General features: G+C 41.8%; 1 protein-coding gene across 1 annotated transcript in view; it reads left to right on the top strand.

Moving 5' to 3' along the window:
- Positions 1–19,165, top strand: part of HMCN1 (hemicentin 1) — a 655,003-nt gene that overhangs the window by 609,989 nt on the left and 25,849 nt on the right. The window contains 5 exon segments of the mRNA XM_044300627.1: positions 8,367–8,488; positions 8,600–8,837; positions 10,897–10,959; positions 12,657–12,773; positions 13,262–13,396. Coding sequence (XP_044156562.1) covers positions 8,367–8,488; positions 8,600–8,837; positions 10,897–10,959; positions 12,657–12,773; positions 13,262–13,396 — 675 coding nt within the window.

The raw sequence follows: 19,165 nt of genomic DNA, 5'->3' as shown, positions 1-19,165 counted from the left end.
AGTACTTTTACATGGTGTTAACAAAATGGCACTGTTCCAAGTATACCAGTGCCAGACGATTGTGGGAGCAATTTAGGGCCATTTCTCAATATGGCAATTCGCTGGTGCCACTGCTTCATGTATCCTGGTGCTGGTTCCTTGTGGGTGCTTCCTGTGTCTGTATGTATGGCAGGGGTTAATTGCCTCTTGCTTTCTGTGTGCCTTGCAGGGGTTAATGCCTGTTTCTGTTTGTGTACACCTGCATGTGTTTTGGGCTAAGTAGCTATATGTTCTGTCTATGATGCCCCTTGGCCGAGCAACAACACCAGTTTCAGTAACAGCTTCAGATTTCCTGTTCAGTTACCGCCAGTCTGTATGTCTGTCCAGTGTCCATTGTCGTGTTGTATTCAGACTGTGTTTCCTTGTCTGTTTGGTCTCAGTTTAGTTCAGTTTTGATCAATGAATAAAGAACATAAAAACTAGGGCGCCAATCACCTAGATGTAATATTGTGAAAATACAGTAAGGTGAAAGAGAAGATAAAAATTCCGAAGGATGCTGTCCAAAGCTTTTGCGATATAAAGCAATCGGTGTGTAAAAGCAATTGGTGTAAAAAAGCATATATAAAAGCATAAATAAAAGTAAATATATATATATATATATATATATATATATATATATGAGTGACTCACTTCACTGGGGTCTATGGGATAAGCTCAAGACAGTCATAGGCTTAACTCCCCTGCTAGGATCGCTTGCAGAATCTCAGGAAGAACCGCTGTCACCACGGAAGGTACTTCTGGAAAATTCCCTTTATTTGTATCAAGGCTCAATGCGTTTCGGGGGTTTCTTAGCAAGTACCCCCTTCCTCAAGAGCAGTCAATATAAATATACAATAAAAGCATAAGCATATAAGTGTGTGTCAAATATATGGGTCTTATATACCTCTGTGTAATGTGTGTAATGTGTTTTGATCATCCAGTCTAGTATTTCAGCTCAGGTTCCAGGCTCCCTGTGTTAGTTTGCTATTTGGACTCCTGCGACACCCTTTATGTCTTTGTGCCTGTTCAGAGTGTACCTGTGGTTTTGGTGCATTTCCTGATTCCTGTGCCTCCAGGTGCTTGCAACAGAGTACCTAAGTCTAGCTGCCAAGTATACCGGGACCATCCCTGGAAGTAGCCATCTAGTCGCTAAACTGCAGCGAAGTCCACATTCCTGTACAGGGGTTAAAGGGTGAATAGAGGGAAGGCACCAGAATAAGGCTTTAGGGTTTTGCCCAACATCAAACCGGTTACCTGGCACAGTGGTTCCACAACCACTGATCCATAACAATATTATGTGTCACCATAAATATACATGTAGGATGTAGGTAGCTCTTATCTCTTTTAGGTAGCTGTGTTTGGGAATTAAATTATTTTACCACTTGAAATGTTAGGGATAATATTTTTGCTGTGTTTTAAGATACTTGAAGTCCAGCAATTCTAAATAGGATTATATATAATGGGTTAAGAGGTAAAGAGTACTAAAGTCCAGCTAGATCATAACCCTTATGGAAAGATTAACTTTTAATGGTACTAACACAACAAATACACGTCCACTGATGTCCAGATGTATACGAATCCACCGAAAACATAGCATGCTACTTGGATCTGTGGGGGAACTATCTCTAGATGCATGCCCTGAGGCTAGACCCTCTGCCCAGGGGCGACCCCTTGTGGTGGGGACCCCCCGTCCTCGATCCTAGGCTAGCAACTCCTGAATTGCCCTATTATAAATGGGCTGATAATTATCGATCTGACGGTGGACTCATATACAAACAGACGGAGAGGACCAAACAAACAATACAAAGTGCACAATGTATACAGCCCTAATGATGTATAACAACAAGAGGTACACAGTGCATCAGACTAACTATTAAAAGACACCCTAATACGATGGTATTTGATGTCACAGATAGTTTCTGTGGCCAACCCCAACGCGTTTCCCCCACGGTGTGGGATCATCAGGGGTTAAATGAATCTATATATTTAAATGGATGAACAAACTAAGGAATATCGAACGGAAGGAGACCCAAATTGTGTTAGGGTATCCGTAAAGTGGGTATTCGTAGCCGTTCAATATACAGTGGTGTCAAGTCACAAGCAATAGTGAAATAAAAAAATGGACCAGATGACAATCCTAGGAGGAGAAGGAGGAAGAACAGATATTGCATCCCCTGATGTGTGAACACATATATTTGTCGAACTCAAGGTAGGTTTCTGTGGAAAAAGGAAAAAATGCACATATATATATATATATATATATATACATACATACATACATGTATTTGAACAAGAAGACCTATATTTATTATTAGGTAAGAAAGCCACCACCAAAATGAGCCCCAATCAGGGGAATAACTCACTGTGTCCGGGGGTAACTTAGTGTACATATAAACAGGATTTATATTACACTTGAGCCAACCAGGTTATGCGTCACTATGAGGTTAATGGTGTCCACCAGGGCTAGCATCCATGTATGTTTAATGAAACGATAAACTGAAACATAAACACATGTATAATAGCCGGTCAATATGCGGTGACACTACCTGGGACCACCACCAAACGGGCCAAACAGGTATAGAGAATAAGGATACCTCAGATACGCTACTGATTAGGTTAGGCATCAGCCCAGGATACATGGCCTGTTCATTGTGGGTCACCTACATGGCAGAGAGCGTACATCAGAACATCCATAAAGCTGTAGCCTACCCCTATACCAGGAGAATGTCCCGGGATTACTCACAGTTGGAGCCTGTGGTGACGCTTCCCCCAAGTTCAGTCCTCCTAAGGTCCAATGTTGAGCCTCTCTATTCAGCCCCACCTTATAAAGCTTACCCCCAATTATTGATAACTGATATAACCTGTGCCAGTACATCGATGTAGGCGTGCGCTCCGCTGTGGAACGCATGCCCAGATATCCGGTCTGAGCTACCGGTCTAGGCGCCGAGTCTATTCTGTATGATAGGAGCGTGCGTTCCACTGTGGAACGCACGCCGCGATCTCCAGTTCCGGCAGTGACACCCGGTTATGGCGTCATATCCATGATCCATGTGCTCCAGTGTGGATCCACAGTGGACCCAAGATGTAAAATTGGTCCTAGATATAGTTCAGAACCAGCCTAATAACACATCGATCATTGATAGTGATCCACCTCAAAGGAGAAGTAGTTATAATCATTGGGCCAGGCCCAGAGGGGCACATTGGGGACGCGTAAATCCGTGAGGGGGGGGGAGCGGGTGAACAGAGGACACCTAGTGAGACAGACATATTGTCGCAATACTCGATATGTAAAAAACCCCCATCATGATCAATAAGGGGATTATAATTACAACAGTGAAACCGTTAATGTTCACTGTACATGATAATTAATATTTTGGTGCTTTACACACCAGGCAATAAGGTCACTCAAGCCCCCCAGTTGCAAGGGATTAATAGGGGGGGAAGGGGAATGGGGGCAGGGGTAGTGGTAACATACAAAGTCAGGATGCATCAGAAATGGGCCAGGAGGCCGTTCAGTTAATAAGCGGGTGGGTGACCCAGCCGAAAGAGTCACAAAAACATGAAAAGGTTAGTCTTTCATTAAGACCGCGGGGGGATTGGGACCGGATTCTATGGATCCATTCACTCTCCTTCTGTAGGATCCTCCTATCCCAATCACCCCCGCGTGGAGATGGAAGTACCAATTCGAGCGCAGTAAAGCGAAGGGACCTGGGATCGCCTCCATGGATATCATTAACGTGTATCGCAACGGGTGTGGCCTCCTGATTCTTTACGTCATTGACATGCTCCAGGATTCTCCTTCTAAATTCCCTTACTGTCTTACCGACATAGTCCATAGGGCATGTACACTGACACAGATAGACCAATCCCTTAGATCTGCAGTTAATAAAATCATGGATCTGGAAAGTCTGCCCCATCACCGACCCTGTGATGGTTTTTGCGGTAGTCAGAAACTCGCATGCTTTGCAGCCTCCACATCTAAAAATGCCTGTGGGTTTTCGGTCAAGCCAGGTACCCTTGTTGGCAGGTGGTATAAAATGGCTGGATACTAGCCGATCCTTGAGACTCCTCCCTCGTCTATAAGAGACGGCTGGATGTTCAGTAACAATCTCGGAGAGGTCAGGGTCCATTCTCAGGATGGGCCAGTATTTGTTTAAAATTTTTCTCACATCTTGATTTTCAGCATCGAAGTTAGAGATAATTCTGGTCGGTTGGGGGCAGTCAGTCCTCCTAGTTTTGGGAATTAGTAGATCATTCCGGTCTCTGGTCAGTGCATGTTTTAAGGCATCCCTAAGAACAGGTTGTGGATAACCTCTGGCCACAAACCTGTCCCGTAGAGCCCTAGCCTCTCTAAAAAATGCCTCATCACTGGAGCAGTTCCTGTGCACCCGGAGGTATTGACCTCTTGGAATAGCCAGTTTAAGAGGGGTGGGGTGGTAGCTACTCCAGTGTAGGAGGGAATTAGTGGCTGTAGTCTTCCTATATATATTTGTCGATAATCTGTCCCCAATTTTTGTCACCTTGACATCCAAAAAGGTGATGCTGGAGGGGTTTTGTTCAGAGGTAAAACGGAGTCCAATCTCGTTTTTATTAAGGTCGGACACAAACCGCTTGAACTCCGTCGGTTCCCCCTTCCAGACAACAAACACGTCGTCAATAAAGCAAGTCCAGAACTGGATGTTACAGGACCACCAGACGTCGTGATCAGGGAAGACATGTGTATCCTCCCACCAGCCCAGGAAGAGATTGGCATAGGTGGGGGCACAATGGCTGCCCATCGCCGTCCCCCTGACCTGGTGGTAGAATCTTGAGTTGTATAGGAAGAAGTTATGAGTAAGGGTATACTCCAGCAACTTGACAATGAATCTATTATGTGAGTCATATTGTATTCCCCTAGTGCACAGGAAATACTCTATGGCTCTAAGGCCATGCTGATGGGGGATAGAGCTGTATAATGACTCGACATCAATGCTACACAAGATACATTCAGGGTCAAGATTGAGAGTGTCTATTTTATTGAGGAAGTCTATTGTGTCCCTCGTATAAGCAGGGAGGGACACAATGAACTCCCTCAGCACCCTGTCCAGGTATACCCCACAATTCTGGGTCAATGAGTTGACCCCTGATACAATAGGGCGGCCCTTCAGTGGGGTCACCCCTTTGTGAATCTTGGGGAGCCCGTAAAAGGTCTCTATCAAGGGTTTGGTAGGCAGTAGGAACTCAAATTCAGGTGCACTGATCACTTTATCATCCAGGCCGGATAATGAAATTTGTTTAAGTTTCACTAGGAAGGACTGGCTAGGATTGGTGGGTACGATCCTATAACCCTCTTTGTCCTTCAGGAGGTCCAGGCACATATGCATGTATGCATCATTCTCAAGGACAACAAAGTTGCCGCCCTTATCTGATGGTTTTATTACAATGGTACGATCTTTTTCTAGCGATTTTAATGCCTGCATCTCCGTCACTAGGAAGAGGAGAGGTTGAAAGATTTTGGACCTAAGTGTTTAAGTTGTTCAAGGCCATTCGTGACCATCTGTAAAAAAAATATCAACATGTTCATAGTTAACTATGAACATGTTGATATTTATTTTACTGGGGGCAGACTTTCCAGATCCGTGATTTTATTAACTGCAGATCTAAGGGATTGGTCTATCTGTGTCAGTGTACATGCCCTATGGACTATGTCGGTAAGACAGTAAGGGAATTTAGAAGGAGAATCCTGGAGCATGTCAATGACGTAAAGAATCAGGAGGCCACACCCATTGCGATACACGTTAATGATTTCCATGGAGGCGATCCCAGGTCCCTTCGCTTTACTGCGCTCGAATTGGTACTTCCATCTCCACGCGGAGGTGATTGGGATAGGAGGATCCTACAGAAGGAGAGTGAATGGATCCATAGACTCTGGTCCCAATCCCCCCGCGGTCTTAATGAAAGACTAACCTTTTCATGTTTTTTTGTGACTCTTTCGGCTGGGTCACCCACCCGCTTATTAATTGAACGGCCTCCTGGCCCATTTCTGATGCATCCTGACTTTGTATGTTACCACTACCCCTGCCCCCATTCCCCTTCTCCCCTCCCCTATTAATCCCTTGCAACTGTGGGGCTTGAGTGACCTTATTGCCCCCTAAACTGGGCCTGGTGTGTAAAGCACCAAAATATTAATTATCATGTACAGTGAACATTAACGGTTTCACTGTTGTAATTATAATCCCCTTATTGATCATGATGGTTTTTTTTTACATATCGAGTATTGCAACAATATGTCTGTCTCACTAGGTGTCCTCCATTCACCCGCCCCCCCTCACGGATTTACGCGTCCCCAATGTGCCCCTCTGGGCCTGGCCCAATGATTATAACGACTTCTCCTTTGAGGTGGATCACTATCAATGATCGATGTGATGTTATTTGGCTGGTTCTGAACTGTATCTAGGACCAATTTTACATCTTGGGTCCACTGTGTAATAGATCTCAAACTTGTTTAGCCAGTTTTAGATATATGTATTATTACTGTAACCATGACTTAACGGGGGGAAACAGGAAGTCATGTGCGTTCCATTCACCGGATTAGCTATGCATTTCAATAGTAAAGTGCGAGCCCTGTATCTTTACCTTACAGGACATCCGGCCGGCCAGCTGACGCACCACCATGCGCTCCACACTGGAGCGCATGGATCATGGATATGACGCCATAACCGGGTGCCACTGCCGGAACTGGACATCGCGGGTGTGCGTTCCACACGCACACTCCTATCATACAGAATAGACGCGGTGCCTAGACCGGTAGCTCAGACCGGATATCTGGGCGTGCGTTCCACAGTGGAGCGCACGCCCACATCGATGTACTGGCACAGGTTATATCAGTTATCAATAATTGGGGGTAAGCTTTATAAGGTGGGGCTGAATAGAGAGGCTCAACATTGGACCCTAAGAGGACTGAACTTGGGGGAAGCGCCGCCACAGGCTCCAACTGTGAGTAATCCCGGGACATTCTCCTGGTATAGGGGTAGGCTACAGCTTTATGGATGTTCTGATGTACGCTCTCTGCCATGTAGGTGACCCACAATGAGCAGGCCATGTATCCTGGGCTGATGCCTAACCTAATCAGTAGCGTATCTGAGGTATCCTTATTCTCTATACTTATTGGGCCCGTTTGGTGGTGGTCCCAGGTAGTGTCACCGCATATTGACCGGCTATTATACATGTGTTTATGTTTTAGTTTATCGTTTCATTAAACATACATGGATGCTAGCCTAGCCCTGGTGGATACCATTAACCTCATAGTGACGCATAACCTGGTTGGCTCGAGTGTAATATAAATCCTGTTTATATGTACACTAAGTTACCCCCAGACACAGTGAGTTATTCCTCTGATTGGGGCTCATTTTGGTGGTGGCTTTCTTACCTAATAATAAAATTAGGTCTTCTTGTACAAATACATGCATATATATGTGTATTTTTTCCTTTCTCCACAGAAACCTACCTTGAGTTCGACTCATGTGAAATATATGTGTTCACATATCAGGGGATGCAATATCTGTTCTTCCTCCTTCTCCTCCTAGGATTGTCATCTGGTCCATTTTTTTATTTCACTATTGCTTGTGACTTGACACCACTGTATGTTGAACGGCTACGAATACCCACTTTACAGATACCCTAACACAATTTGGGTCTCCTTCCGTTCGATATTCCTTAGTTTGTTCATCCATTTAAATATATAGATTCATTTACCCCCTGATGATCCCACACCGTGGGGGAAACGCGTTGGGGTTGGCCACAGAAACTATCTGTGACATCAAATACCATCGTATTAGGGTGTCTTTTAATAGTTAGTCTGATGCACTGTGTACCTCTTGTTGTTATACATCATTAGGGCTGTATACATTGTGCACTTTGTATTGTTTGTTTGGTCCTCTCCGTCTGTTTGTATATGAGTCCACCGTTAGATCGATAATTATCAGCCCATTTATAATAGGGCAATTCAGGAGTTGCTAGCCTAGGATCGAGGACGGGGGGTCCCCACCACAAGGGGTCGCCCCTGGGCAGAGGGTCTAGCCTCAGGGCATGCATCTAGGGATAGTTCCCCCACAGATCCAAGTAGCATGCTATGTTTTCGGTGGATTCGTATACATCTGGACATTAGCGGACGTCTATTTGTTGTGTCAGTACCATTAAAAGTTAATCTTTCCATAAGGGTTATGCTCTAGCTGGACTTTAGTGTTTTAAGATACTTCACTCACAATAAATATAAATCATGCTGTAGTTTTTTGACTAAAACTATGAAGGTATGTCACACAAATAGACAAATAAAAAAGATAAATCATTTCTGCTTTATCTAATTTTAGGAGAAGTCTTGCGGATCACTCATACTGCCCGCGGCCTTGATTCTGATGGCTTCCTTATTTTGGATACTGTTGTAAAAGGATATATACTCCAACTACAATCATCTACTGATATCAGGTTAAAGGTAAATATGGAATATGTAAAATTATCCTTGTTCCCTATAATATTCTGCAAACCATTTAAGCATAGTTTGATTCATGTGTCTAAAAATGTGTATTTATGTATATAATTTTAGGAGTACACAGAAGATTATATCCAAACAGGTCTTGGACAGCTATACGCATACTCAACAAGAATGTTCTACTTGGATGGAGTCAGTGTACCGTATTCCTGGAATCACACGATCAGTTATGACCCCAGCCATGGCAAGATGCCTTTCACAATGGAGATTTTAAACGTATCTACTGTAGAAACAGATTACAACTCTTTATTAGAAACTCTTGTTTTTGAAATGCGTGCTTCCATCTCCAAAGGTATATTTTACATTGAAAGTGGTGAAATTAGAAGTGCACAACCTTTTTGATCTGATTATTTATATACCTGCAAAACCTTAAAACTTTAACTGTAAGCTAAAGCTCGTGGTCCCTATATCAACCAATATAGTCATGATAAACATGGTTTGGGTCACTAAATTCAATTTAAAAAAGGGCACTGATGCCAAATTATTAATTGACCGCTGGACTTGAGCTATGTGCTAGTGAATCCACTCGTCCCATGAGTGCTTATACTGTGTTCTACGTAGATGTTTTCCCATGGGTGTTCAAAAAATCTGCAGTTTGTAGTTATTCACTTGATTACAGAAATGAGAAGGTGCAAATAATACTGCAAATAATATGCAAATTACTAAATATATTATATTAACCGTTTCATGCCCATGTCAGATAAATAGAATGCCATGGTCCCTTGGCCAGAAGCCCATTGATGTGCTGTGTTTAGTTGAATGTGCCAACTGAAGGCTTAGGCTGTCACATTAATAACCCTGTCATAATAAATCAGTGAACACAGCACTCATGCTGATGACAGTTTTGACATGGTTAGACAGAAGAAGAGGCCTCTCTCTACCAACCTATCTGCCCTCCTGAGGCAAGATAGTGGGGTGAAGATGAGTTGTTATGACAGCCAGAGGCCTAACAATAGCCCCCAGGTTTAAAATCTTTGGGCCCTAACATCAGGGCCTAATAGGATGCTTGTTAGAATTTGTCTGTCATAATACACTGAGTACACAAGTATCGACTTAAAATTTCAGAAGCAGTCAAGAGATTCCATGGTCAAATCGCCAGATTTTTGGGGCTACTTGCTCAAAAATTTTGCAACCTTTTGATCGCTGCATCTTTCAGCTCTATCTACAGATATGGAGTAAAAATTTGGCCAGAATAGATTCACATTTATGAAGTGTGACCTTTTTAGAAAGTCCCAAAAAGTTGCAACTCAACATCAGGCATCACTCCAGTGAAATAGGTACAATTACATAGCAGTTGTGCCAAATGTATTACTGTGTGCCATTTTCATAGATTTGGTGCAGGTCCACATTGCAACTGTAATCTAAAAACTAACCTCAAATACACCTATAATTGTGAATTATGTTTAAACATTTAAACAAAGAAGAAGAAAAAATTGTTTTCTAAAACAATGCCATATTATGTTAAAATGCATAAAATACAGTAGGTACACAGTTCTGGTATCATTGCGTCCAAAAACAACCCAAACTATAAAGTTATCACGTCATTTTTCTGGCACAATCAGTGCTGAAAAAAAGAAAAAGCCAGAATGGCTGTTTTTTGTTTACCTGCCTTCCAAAACAACAGTATAGAACGTCCTCAAAAAGTCATATATGCCCCCAAATTCTACAAATGAAAATGTCAGCTCATCTTACGAAAAGCAAGCCCTCACACATCCCTTGATGATCTATTTAGCAATAGAAGAGCTTGGACTGGTTTGAATGTGTTATCTTGTATCATGTGGATTGCAGCAACAGATCACACCTGCATGCACTTAGGAAGAAGACCCATTGGCGGTGGAAGTGGTCTGAGCAAGTCTGCTGGAAAACATTGGTTACATTTGTGTGATCTCATTTTGATGTGCACTACCTACCCAAACATTCCTACAAAGTATTCCTTTGTGGCAAAGGTATCTATAAAGGCAGTGAAGGATAATGTACCCTGCCACAATTCAAAAATTGTTCACGAATGGTTTCTGGAACAAGACAAAGAGTTCAATCTGATTGAAAATCTGGGGTAAATCTGCTGGAAAAATAAGCTGTATCCACTTAAAGGACTTGCTGCTAATGTCTCGATGCCATATTCAATAGGATGCACAAGGGGAGTCTAAACTATACTAGGCAGGTGGTTATAATGTTATGGTTGGCTGTTTATATTGCCAGTTCTAGCTCATTACCTAAGAATATTACAGTGTATCCAATCAACAGGCCACAATTTTTTCTCTACCAATGTTATAACAAATGAAATTAGAGGCATTTGGGGGTAGAGCATTAACCTTTGAATGTCTGTAGCTTACCATTTTTTTTTTTTATAGGTGAACTTGGTAACCAGTGTCCATCTGGATTTAGCTATGATGTCTCTGGGCTCTACTGTGAAGGTAAAAAACAAGCAAAAACATATATTCAGTATCATCCCATCATCATCAACTGCTTAAAAATTGACATGCTGTTTATAAATCAAATATTCAATGAAATATAGAAGGAGGTAAAGAATTTAAGAAAAATATGTTAAACAGGTAGAGGGAAGTGTGATATATCTGTTATTACAGGTCCTGGCCTACTGTGTGTGAATTGGGGCTTGTATCTCTGCCTTCAGCATTGCTAGGGTCAATCTTCTCCTGCTCTGTGAGCTGCTGCATGGTTGTATTAAATTACTTATCAGCTGCTTGTATATATACCTGACTGTTTCATTCAGTTTTTGGCTGAGCAATTGGTATTTACAGATCTTGCTAGATCTTTCTCTAACTAGAGCCTGTAAAAGAGTTATTAACCATTTTTCTGCCTGAATCCTGGTTCCTGACCTCATACTGATCCTTTGCAGCCTGGTCTGACCTTTGGATTGTTTCACGGATTTTGCACAAACTCTGCTAGCCCTGACCTCTGCTGTTTCCTGACTGCATGTATTGCCTGTACCCTCAGTGCCATGCTCCGGTTTCTCTGACCCTCATGGGTAGTACAACAGTACTATTCTAAAAGGTAAAGGCCTTGAGGCTCCCCTGCCGCAAAGTCCAATCCTTGTATAGGAGTTAAAGTGTGATTACCAGGGGAGTACCAGGATAACACCTTTAGATCTAGACCAAAGTAAAAAAGATTGTTTGGCATATTGGTTCCACACCTACTGCTGTATCACTGTCCCTGGTGATTAAAGTGATTCAGGGACTCCTTAGACGAGGATAACAAGAGATAAAGGTTTTACAGGCCCAGTCAGTCACAGCAAAGAGTAACAGAGGCATGGGAGTAATAATTAGTGCTATCTGAAAAAGGCCAGAATTCACACATGCAACTGGGAGTTCCACAATAACCGATGGGCAGATATTAGTGGTCTTGTCCTAGTATCTCAGAGGAACAATTGCAGCAGTGTAAGGGAACCTCCACAAGGGAAGCTGCTCGTGAGTCTTATAGCATTTCACCAGAGGTAACTCAAGTAGGTATTGTCTTAGAATGCTAAGAGGACACCAGCTGTAGAAGTGAAGCCTAGCAATGAGCAGCATCTTTTCAGCACTTCAGCAAAGAATTAATGCCCCAATAGTTTTTAATATTGTATGTAACTTAGACACCCTTGTCTGTCTTTCTGGCAGTCTCTCTGTCCATCTTCCTTTTCTTCCATCCATAATTTTTATTCCACCTCTTCAAATAATATGCAAAACTGGATTAAGATACCTTTCATGTATATTCAAGCAGTAAAAAAGCAGAAACACGGAGCAGTCTGGGCTTTACAATGGGCAAAACCTGCAAATGATTAAGGAGAAGCACTGAAAAATGTCTTTGTATGTTACACTAAAATTATATTATTGAGTCATAGTGCAATTATGGAACTGACCTCAACAATTACTACTTTCATACAAAAAAATAATAATAATGAATGCTGTATTCTAGCTGTTGTTTGAAACAATTGCTAAAAATGTTCCAGGAAACTCTGTAGATTCTGCATGAATAGACTGGAAAAATTAAATTGCAGCCAAAACACATTTTAGGCCACATTTTACATTTTCTGGTGTGTCCCAATTGATATTGGCCTAAAAGGTTTTTAATGAATGACTAGGTTGCATAACTCATATTTATTGAACACTTTCAGATGATGATGAGTGTGCCCACAACCCGTGCTCACATGCATGCTATAACATTATCGGAAGTTATTACTGTTCATGTCCAAAAGGCTTGATGAGTTCTGCAGATGGGAGGACATGCCATGGTAAGCTACACTGTCACAGGGATTCATTTCCAATGTTAATGACATGAATGATTTACTATTCAGCAACTATATAATATACAGCACTTAAAGGGAACCTGTCACTGGGATTTTGTGTATAGAGCTGGGGACATGGGTTGCTAGATGGCCGCTAGCACATCCGCAATACCCAGTCCCCATAGCTCTGTGTGCTTTTATTGTGCAAAAAAAAACAACAACGATTTGATACATATGCAAATTAACCTGAGATGAGTCCTGTAGGTGAGATGAGTCAGGGACAGGACTCATCTCAGGTTAATTTGCATATGTATCAAATCGTTTTTTTTACACAATGAAAGCACACAGAGCTATGGGGACTGGGTATTGCAGATGTGCTAGTGGCCATCTAGCAGCCCATGTCCTCAGCTATATACACAAAATCCTGGTGACAGGTGCCCTTTAAAGAAAGTAGATTAATACTGATTACCTTGGGTTCATCTTAATATTTGCAGACATTGATGAGTGCACATTGGAAGATGCTGTCTGTCGTAAAAATGAAGAGTGCAGAAACACTATTGGATCATTTCAATGTATTCTGAAATGTGGAGTTGGATTCAGAACATCCGCTAATGGTCTAGACTGTAAAGGTAAATTTGGGGTAACAGCAACAACTGAATAATTATGAGCTTTTGTTATTATAAAGAATTATCATTTGAAAAAATATTGTAGCAAATGTTCAAATCATTTTTGCAGACTATTTTGTCTTTTCAAACCTGACATATGTCACTTTATACAGTATTAATTTCAGAATACTTTTAATTATGCAAGCAATTCTGACTCTGTTTTTTGTTTTTATTCTTGACACATTGTACTTTTTGTTAATGGTAAATTTTGGTCAATGTTATTTGTATAAAAAAATCAGATTTTAAGAGAGGTATCATACCTCACACAATACTTAATTGCCATTTAGCAGATTACTGCTTTAATGTTAGATGTTAGAAAGCTTATAATTTTAGTATACATTTTTGCAATTTTCAAGGACAATTTTCAAAACATTTTTTAAAGAGCAAAACAGTTCAGAAGTGGCTTTGAGGTGCTTATATACAGTGTATTAGAAATTGCATTTATTCAGCATTTCAGAAGTTTTGTAGGGTGTTTCTCAAGAGTTAATGCCAAATAGAGGTGAAATTTAAGATCTCGATTTCTTTGCAGATTTAGAATTTTACTCAATATTTATTACTAGTGATGATCGAATTGATTTATACGGATTTGAGATAATTTTTTTTAAAAGAATTTTAGCATTATCTCTCGCCCACCCCTCAAGCTCTTGAACACTGCCACTGACATATATAGCTATGGGTCAAGGCATGGTTGACTTTGTTAAAAACACACTGCTCTGTCGCATGTTTTTTCAGAATACAAAGCTTACAAAAATTGGCCCTTATTGGGGGTAGATGGTGTTTAAACATATGGGTGGACATTTATTAACTGATTTACACCACAATGAAGGCGTATTAAAGTGACAGATTTTGTTGCACTCCATTTTTGTGGCAAATTTGTGACTTTTTTTTGCTTGTGCCGTGTACTGTTATGGGATTAAAAATTGGCTTGTTAGAGGGCCAAGCATCTAAAAATTATGCCTTAACAGCAAGCAGAATGCCTGCCCATATAACACACACAAGTGTTAGGCCCCATGCACACGGCCGTTGTTCACAGCCGTGTGCAGGCCGTGGAACCGCGGCCTGGATCCCTCCTGAGAGCGGGAGCGCACGGCGTCACTGGTTGCTATGACGCCGTGCGCTCCCTGCTGCCGGCACAGTACAGTAATACACTGGTATAGATCATACCAGTGTATTACTGTACTGTGCCGGCAGCAGGGAGCGCACGGCGTCATAGCAACCAGTGACGCCGTGCGCTCCCGCTCTCAGGAGGGATCCAGGCCGCGGTTCCACGGCCCGCACACGGCCGTGAACAACGGCCGTGTGCATGGGGCCTAACTTGTAAGAAGAAACAGTGGCTTGTTGGGACCAAGCCTCCAAAAATTATGCATTAATGGGGGCAGAATACTTGACCGTATTTATACATGCACAAGTGATAACTGGCAGAAGAAAAATGGTCTTGTTCTGAACAAGCCTAGAAAAATGGTGTTGCAGCTGTAGTGTTGGCGGCGGCAGCAGTCATATGATACAGAAAATGTTGGTAGGCAGACAGCAACAGTTTGGAAGTGGCAGCAGTAGCAATATGGTATGGAACATGATGGTAGGAAGGCCGACAGTGCCATAATGGCAGCAGCAGTAGCAGCCATACAGTGTACAACATAATGGTAAGCAGGCAGAAAGTGGCAATGGCATGATAGGGCTCTGTTAGCAAGGGAAGATATATTCATCGGCTTCAGCTGGATGAGTGTGAAAATCCTCACAGATCCATGTGTTATTCATGCCTGTAACAGTTACTCCAGGTGTCCACGGTGGCATGCACCTTGCTGTACAATGACAATTGCAAGGAGCGGTCATCGTTCTCCGCCACTCAAAGCAGGGAATAATTTTTTGGGAGAAATAATGGAGGCCAGATAGCTTCCAATGAGGCTGAACACATTCCATCAGCTCCCTAAAGGCAGCAGAATCCACTAATTGGTACAGCAGAGACTGCACCACCAGCAACTCAGCCAGGTTGGAGTTAAGCTTGTGCACCAGTGGAATGCTGGGTGTGTAGAGTTCTTTCTTGGCCACACATTCCATTATCGATGGCTGACGGATGGGTGGAGCAGAGGAGTAGTAGTGTGAGCAGGAGAAGTACTAAATGATGATGAAAGTATGTGGTTGTAGCCTGGCTGAAGGAGGACACTGTTGTTAAGCTTGGCACATTTTGAGCTTGCACCCACAATATCAACAGGAATCACCAGTTCCAGAACTGACCACCATATAAGCATTTTGCCCTGGCAGTTATTTGGGAGGTTCTGGCCGTACATTGCCTCTGTTCTTTATTCTGCCACAGCCACCACCCTCCTCCTCTGATGTTACCCCCTCCTCAGCACGCTGGTCTTTCATTTTGCACTCTTCCCTTTTCCAGCCATTTTATTACGAGGCCAATAAATTAAATGTCACAGATTTGGTACACACAGATTATTAAACGGTAATAGCAAAATTGCAAGTGTTTTTCTTTGATTTAAAGACAGAAGTACAATGAATTGTTCTGAATCCCTCCTCTTCCACAAACACAGTAGTATGGACAATTTGCAATGGTAATTATGCAATTTTTGCACTGAAACATATTTGAACTACGCTCTCTGATGTAGTAATACCAGAATTGTTCAATTCCTCAGTGCTTGCAAGTATGCAATTTGTATGGAAGTGTAGAAAGAAACCCTTTTGCCCCAATAAATCCCCTTAATTGCAGGAATCTGTAATGTAGAACTACCATAGTTGCCAAAAGCTGAGCTGACAGTAGCCTACCAGCAAATACATCGAAGAATGCCCAGTGCTTACTCCCTTACTCTCTTTCCTTGATTGCACCCATTAGTATAACCCAAATTCTAAAACATATCTCCTATTCTCTCCTCTTCTTATACTGTCCCTACCATAGTATTTCAGTGTCTTTTAGCAGACAGAGTCACAGCATATCATCCTTCTAGGTTTAAAGTACAATGTAGAATGGATTTCAGCTTGTTCTGCACAGGCAACTCCCTACTGCCCTTTGACTGGCTGATCCATGTTGTCTGTCAGCCTCTGAGCCAATCAGGGTAAGCCCTCTCCCTACATCCTCCCAGTGTCATGTGACATTCTTCTTTTTCCTCCCTCATGGATTGCGCGCCATTTTACGCAGTCAGAAACAAATAAAAAAATCTATGCATTCATTTTGCGACAAAATTTTTGTGAAATTTCTAACAAATCTGATTTGTTTACAATCCATTTGCTCATCCTTAAGTCACAGAGCTCACCAGAGCACCATGTTCTCTTCAAACATCTAACAGTAACCAGTAACCCTAATGTTTAGTCTTTAGGCTATGTCTGTAAAGCATGTGCAGTGCTTCAAATGAGTGCTGCTGAGACCTTTAGTTTGAATTCTGTATATGCTGGATAACATTGATAGATAGAGCTGAAGGTGTGCTCCAGTTGCCAGAAAGCCAAATAGATATTTGTATCTTGCCCAGGAATGGAATAAGCTAGGATATTTATTCTTTAAATACAAACCGGATTCCCAAAAAGTTGTGATTGATGCAGAATTTGGTCTGGCATTATCTTGTTGAAAAATGCAGGGTCTTCCCTGAAAGATATGACGTCTGGATGGGAGCATATGTTGTTCTAGAACCTGAATATATTTTTCTGCATTGATGGTGCCTTTCCAGACATGCAAGCTGCCCATGCCACACGCACTCATGCAACCCCATACCATCAGAGATGCAGGCTTCTAAACTGGGCGTTGATAACGACTTGGGTTGTCCTTGTCCCCTTTGGTCCGGATGACATGTCGTCCCAGATTTCCAAAAAGAACTTTGAATCGTGACTCGTCTGACCACAGAACAGTCTTCCATTTTGCCACACTCCATTTTAAATGATCCCTGGCCCAGTGAAAACGCCTGAGCTTTTGGATATTGCTTAGAAATGGCTTCTTCTTTGCACTGTAGAGTTTCAGCTGGCAACGGCAGATGGCACGGTAAATTGTGTTCACTGACAATGGTTTCTGGAAGTATTCCTGAGCCCATTCTGTGATTTCCTTTACAGTAGCATTCCTGTTTGTGGTGCAGTGTCGTTTAAGGGCCCGGAGATCATGGGCATCCAGTATGGTTTTACGGCCTTGACCCTTACGCACAGAGATTGTTCCAGATTCTCTGAATCTTTGGATGATGTTATGCACAGTTGATGATGATAGATGCAAAGTCTTTGCAATTTTTCGCTGGTGATCCTCTACCCATCTTGGCTTCTGAGAGACACTGCCACTCTGAGAAGCTCTTTTTATACCCAATCATGTTGCCAATTGACCTAATTAGTGTTACTTGGTCTTCCAGCTCTTCGTTATGCTCAAATTTACTTTTTCCAGCCTCTTATTGCTACTTGTCCCAACTTTTTGGGGATTTGTTGACACCGTGAAAATTTGAATCAACGTATTTTTCCTTTAAAATTATACATTTACTCGGATTAAACGTTTGATCTGTCATCTACGTTCTATTACAAATAAAATATTGACATTTGCCATCTCCACATCATTGCATTCAGTTTTTATTCACAATTTGTTTAGTGTCCCAACTTTTTTGGAATCCGGTTTGTAGTATAGCTAGATATCAGTGTTCCCAATGTAGCAAAATACCATCAATTGCAGTGGAACACTGAAATGTGTCCTTGAATTCTGTATCAAACCACCTGATTGCAGTATGATAGATGCCAGGTATATCCTCTACTAGCAGCCTTGCCAACTCCCTCTTCCTGACCAGTTACAAGATGTACACAGGTTTATCCGGAATCAGCAAGACAATGTTATACAGCATTATTTGTTACAGTAATTATAACTGTCAATGCCATTTGCTATTAGATAAGTGTCTAGCTCTTTTTTTTATATGCTGACATAGTATCTGTCATTACTACCTCTTGGAGCATGACATTCCATAGTTTAACTACTCTAACTGTAAAGAATCCTTTCCTGTATTCCACACATAATCAATGTTCCATGGTTCTTTGTAAAGTCCTTAGAATAAATAAATAATGTGTCATTTTTTTGTGTTGACCACATACAGTAGGTATTTATAAATCAAAATAATATCTAAGGCATCTTTTTTTAAAGCTGAACAAGCCCAATTTTAAACCTCTCATTATAATTTTCCATCCTATTAAATAATCTGGTTGCCCGTCTTCGAACCCTTTCTAAATCTCCTATATCCCTTATACCCATATCCCTTTAAGTGGCTTTAAAAAGTTGCAAGCTGTGTGTTTGTGGAATTTTATTTGCAACTTAAAAAAAAAAAGTTGCTAAGTCCGTTTTTACACCGCCCATGCAACTTTTCCAAAAGGGGGCATGAGAAGGAAAGGAAATTGGTGTGGTTAATACCCAGGACAAATTTATTTTGATTTACACCAGTTTACTAAATTTACCAGTGTACTTAATTTACGCCAGAAATCTATAGCAGCCCTGAGCTGTCATGGATTTCTGTTTAGGCACGTGGGCTGCAGAAGGATACGCCTAATTTATGATGAGGCCTGCACCTGTCTTGATATATCTCCCGCTTTGTTTTCTGTAACATAACCAATTCTTTACCCATGGTCATAAATTATCCCCTCATCCCTGAATTTGCAGTTTCAGCACAAGGCTCTTGAGGGGTACTGTATTAAATGCTTTTGAAGAATCCTGATATATCACATCTACTGCATGACCAACATTCAGATGTACATTTACCTTCCCTTAGAAACCCAGCATGCGAGTTGGGC

The sequence above is a fragment of the Bufo gargarizans genome, chromosome 7, assembly GCF_014858855.1.
Source record: "Bufo gargarizans isolate SCDJY-AF-19 chromosome 7, ASM1485885v1, whole genome shotgun sequence".
In the NCBI taxonomy this organism is placed as follows: Eukaryota; Metazoa; Chordata; class Amphibia; order Anura; family Bufonidae; genus Bufo; species Bufo gargarizans.
The sequence above is the reverse complement of the archived record's forward strand: the minus strand, read 5'-3'. Positions and strand labels throughout refer to the sequence as shown.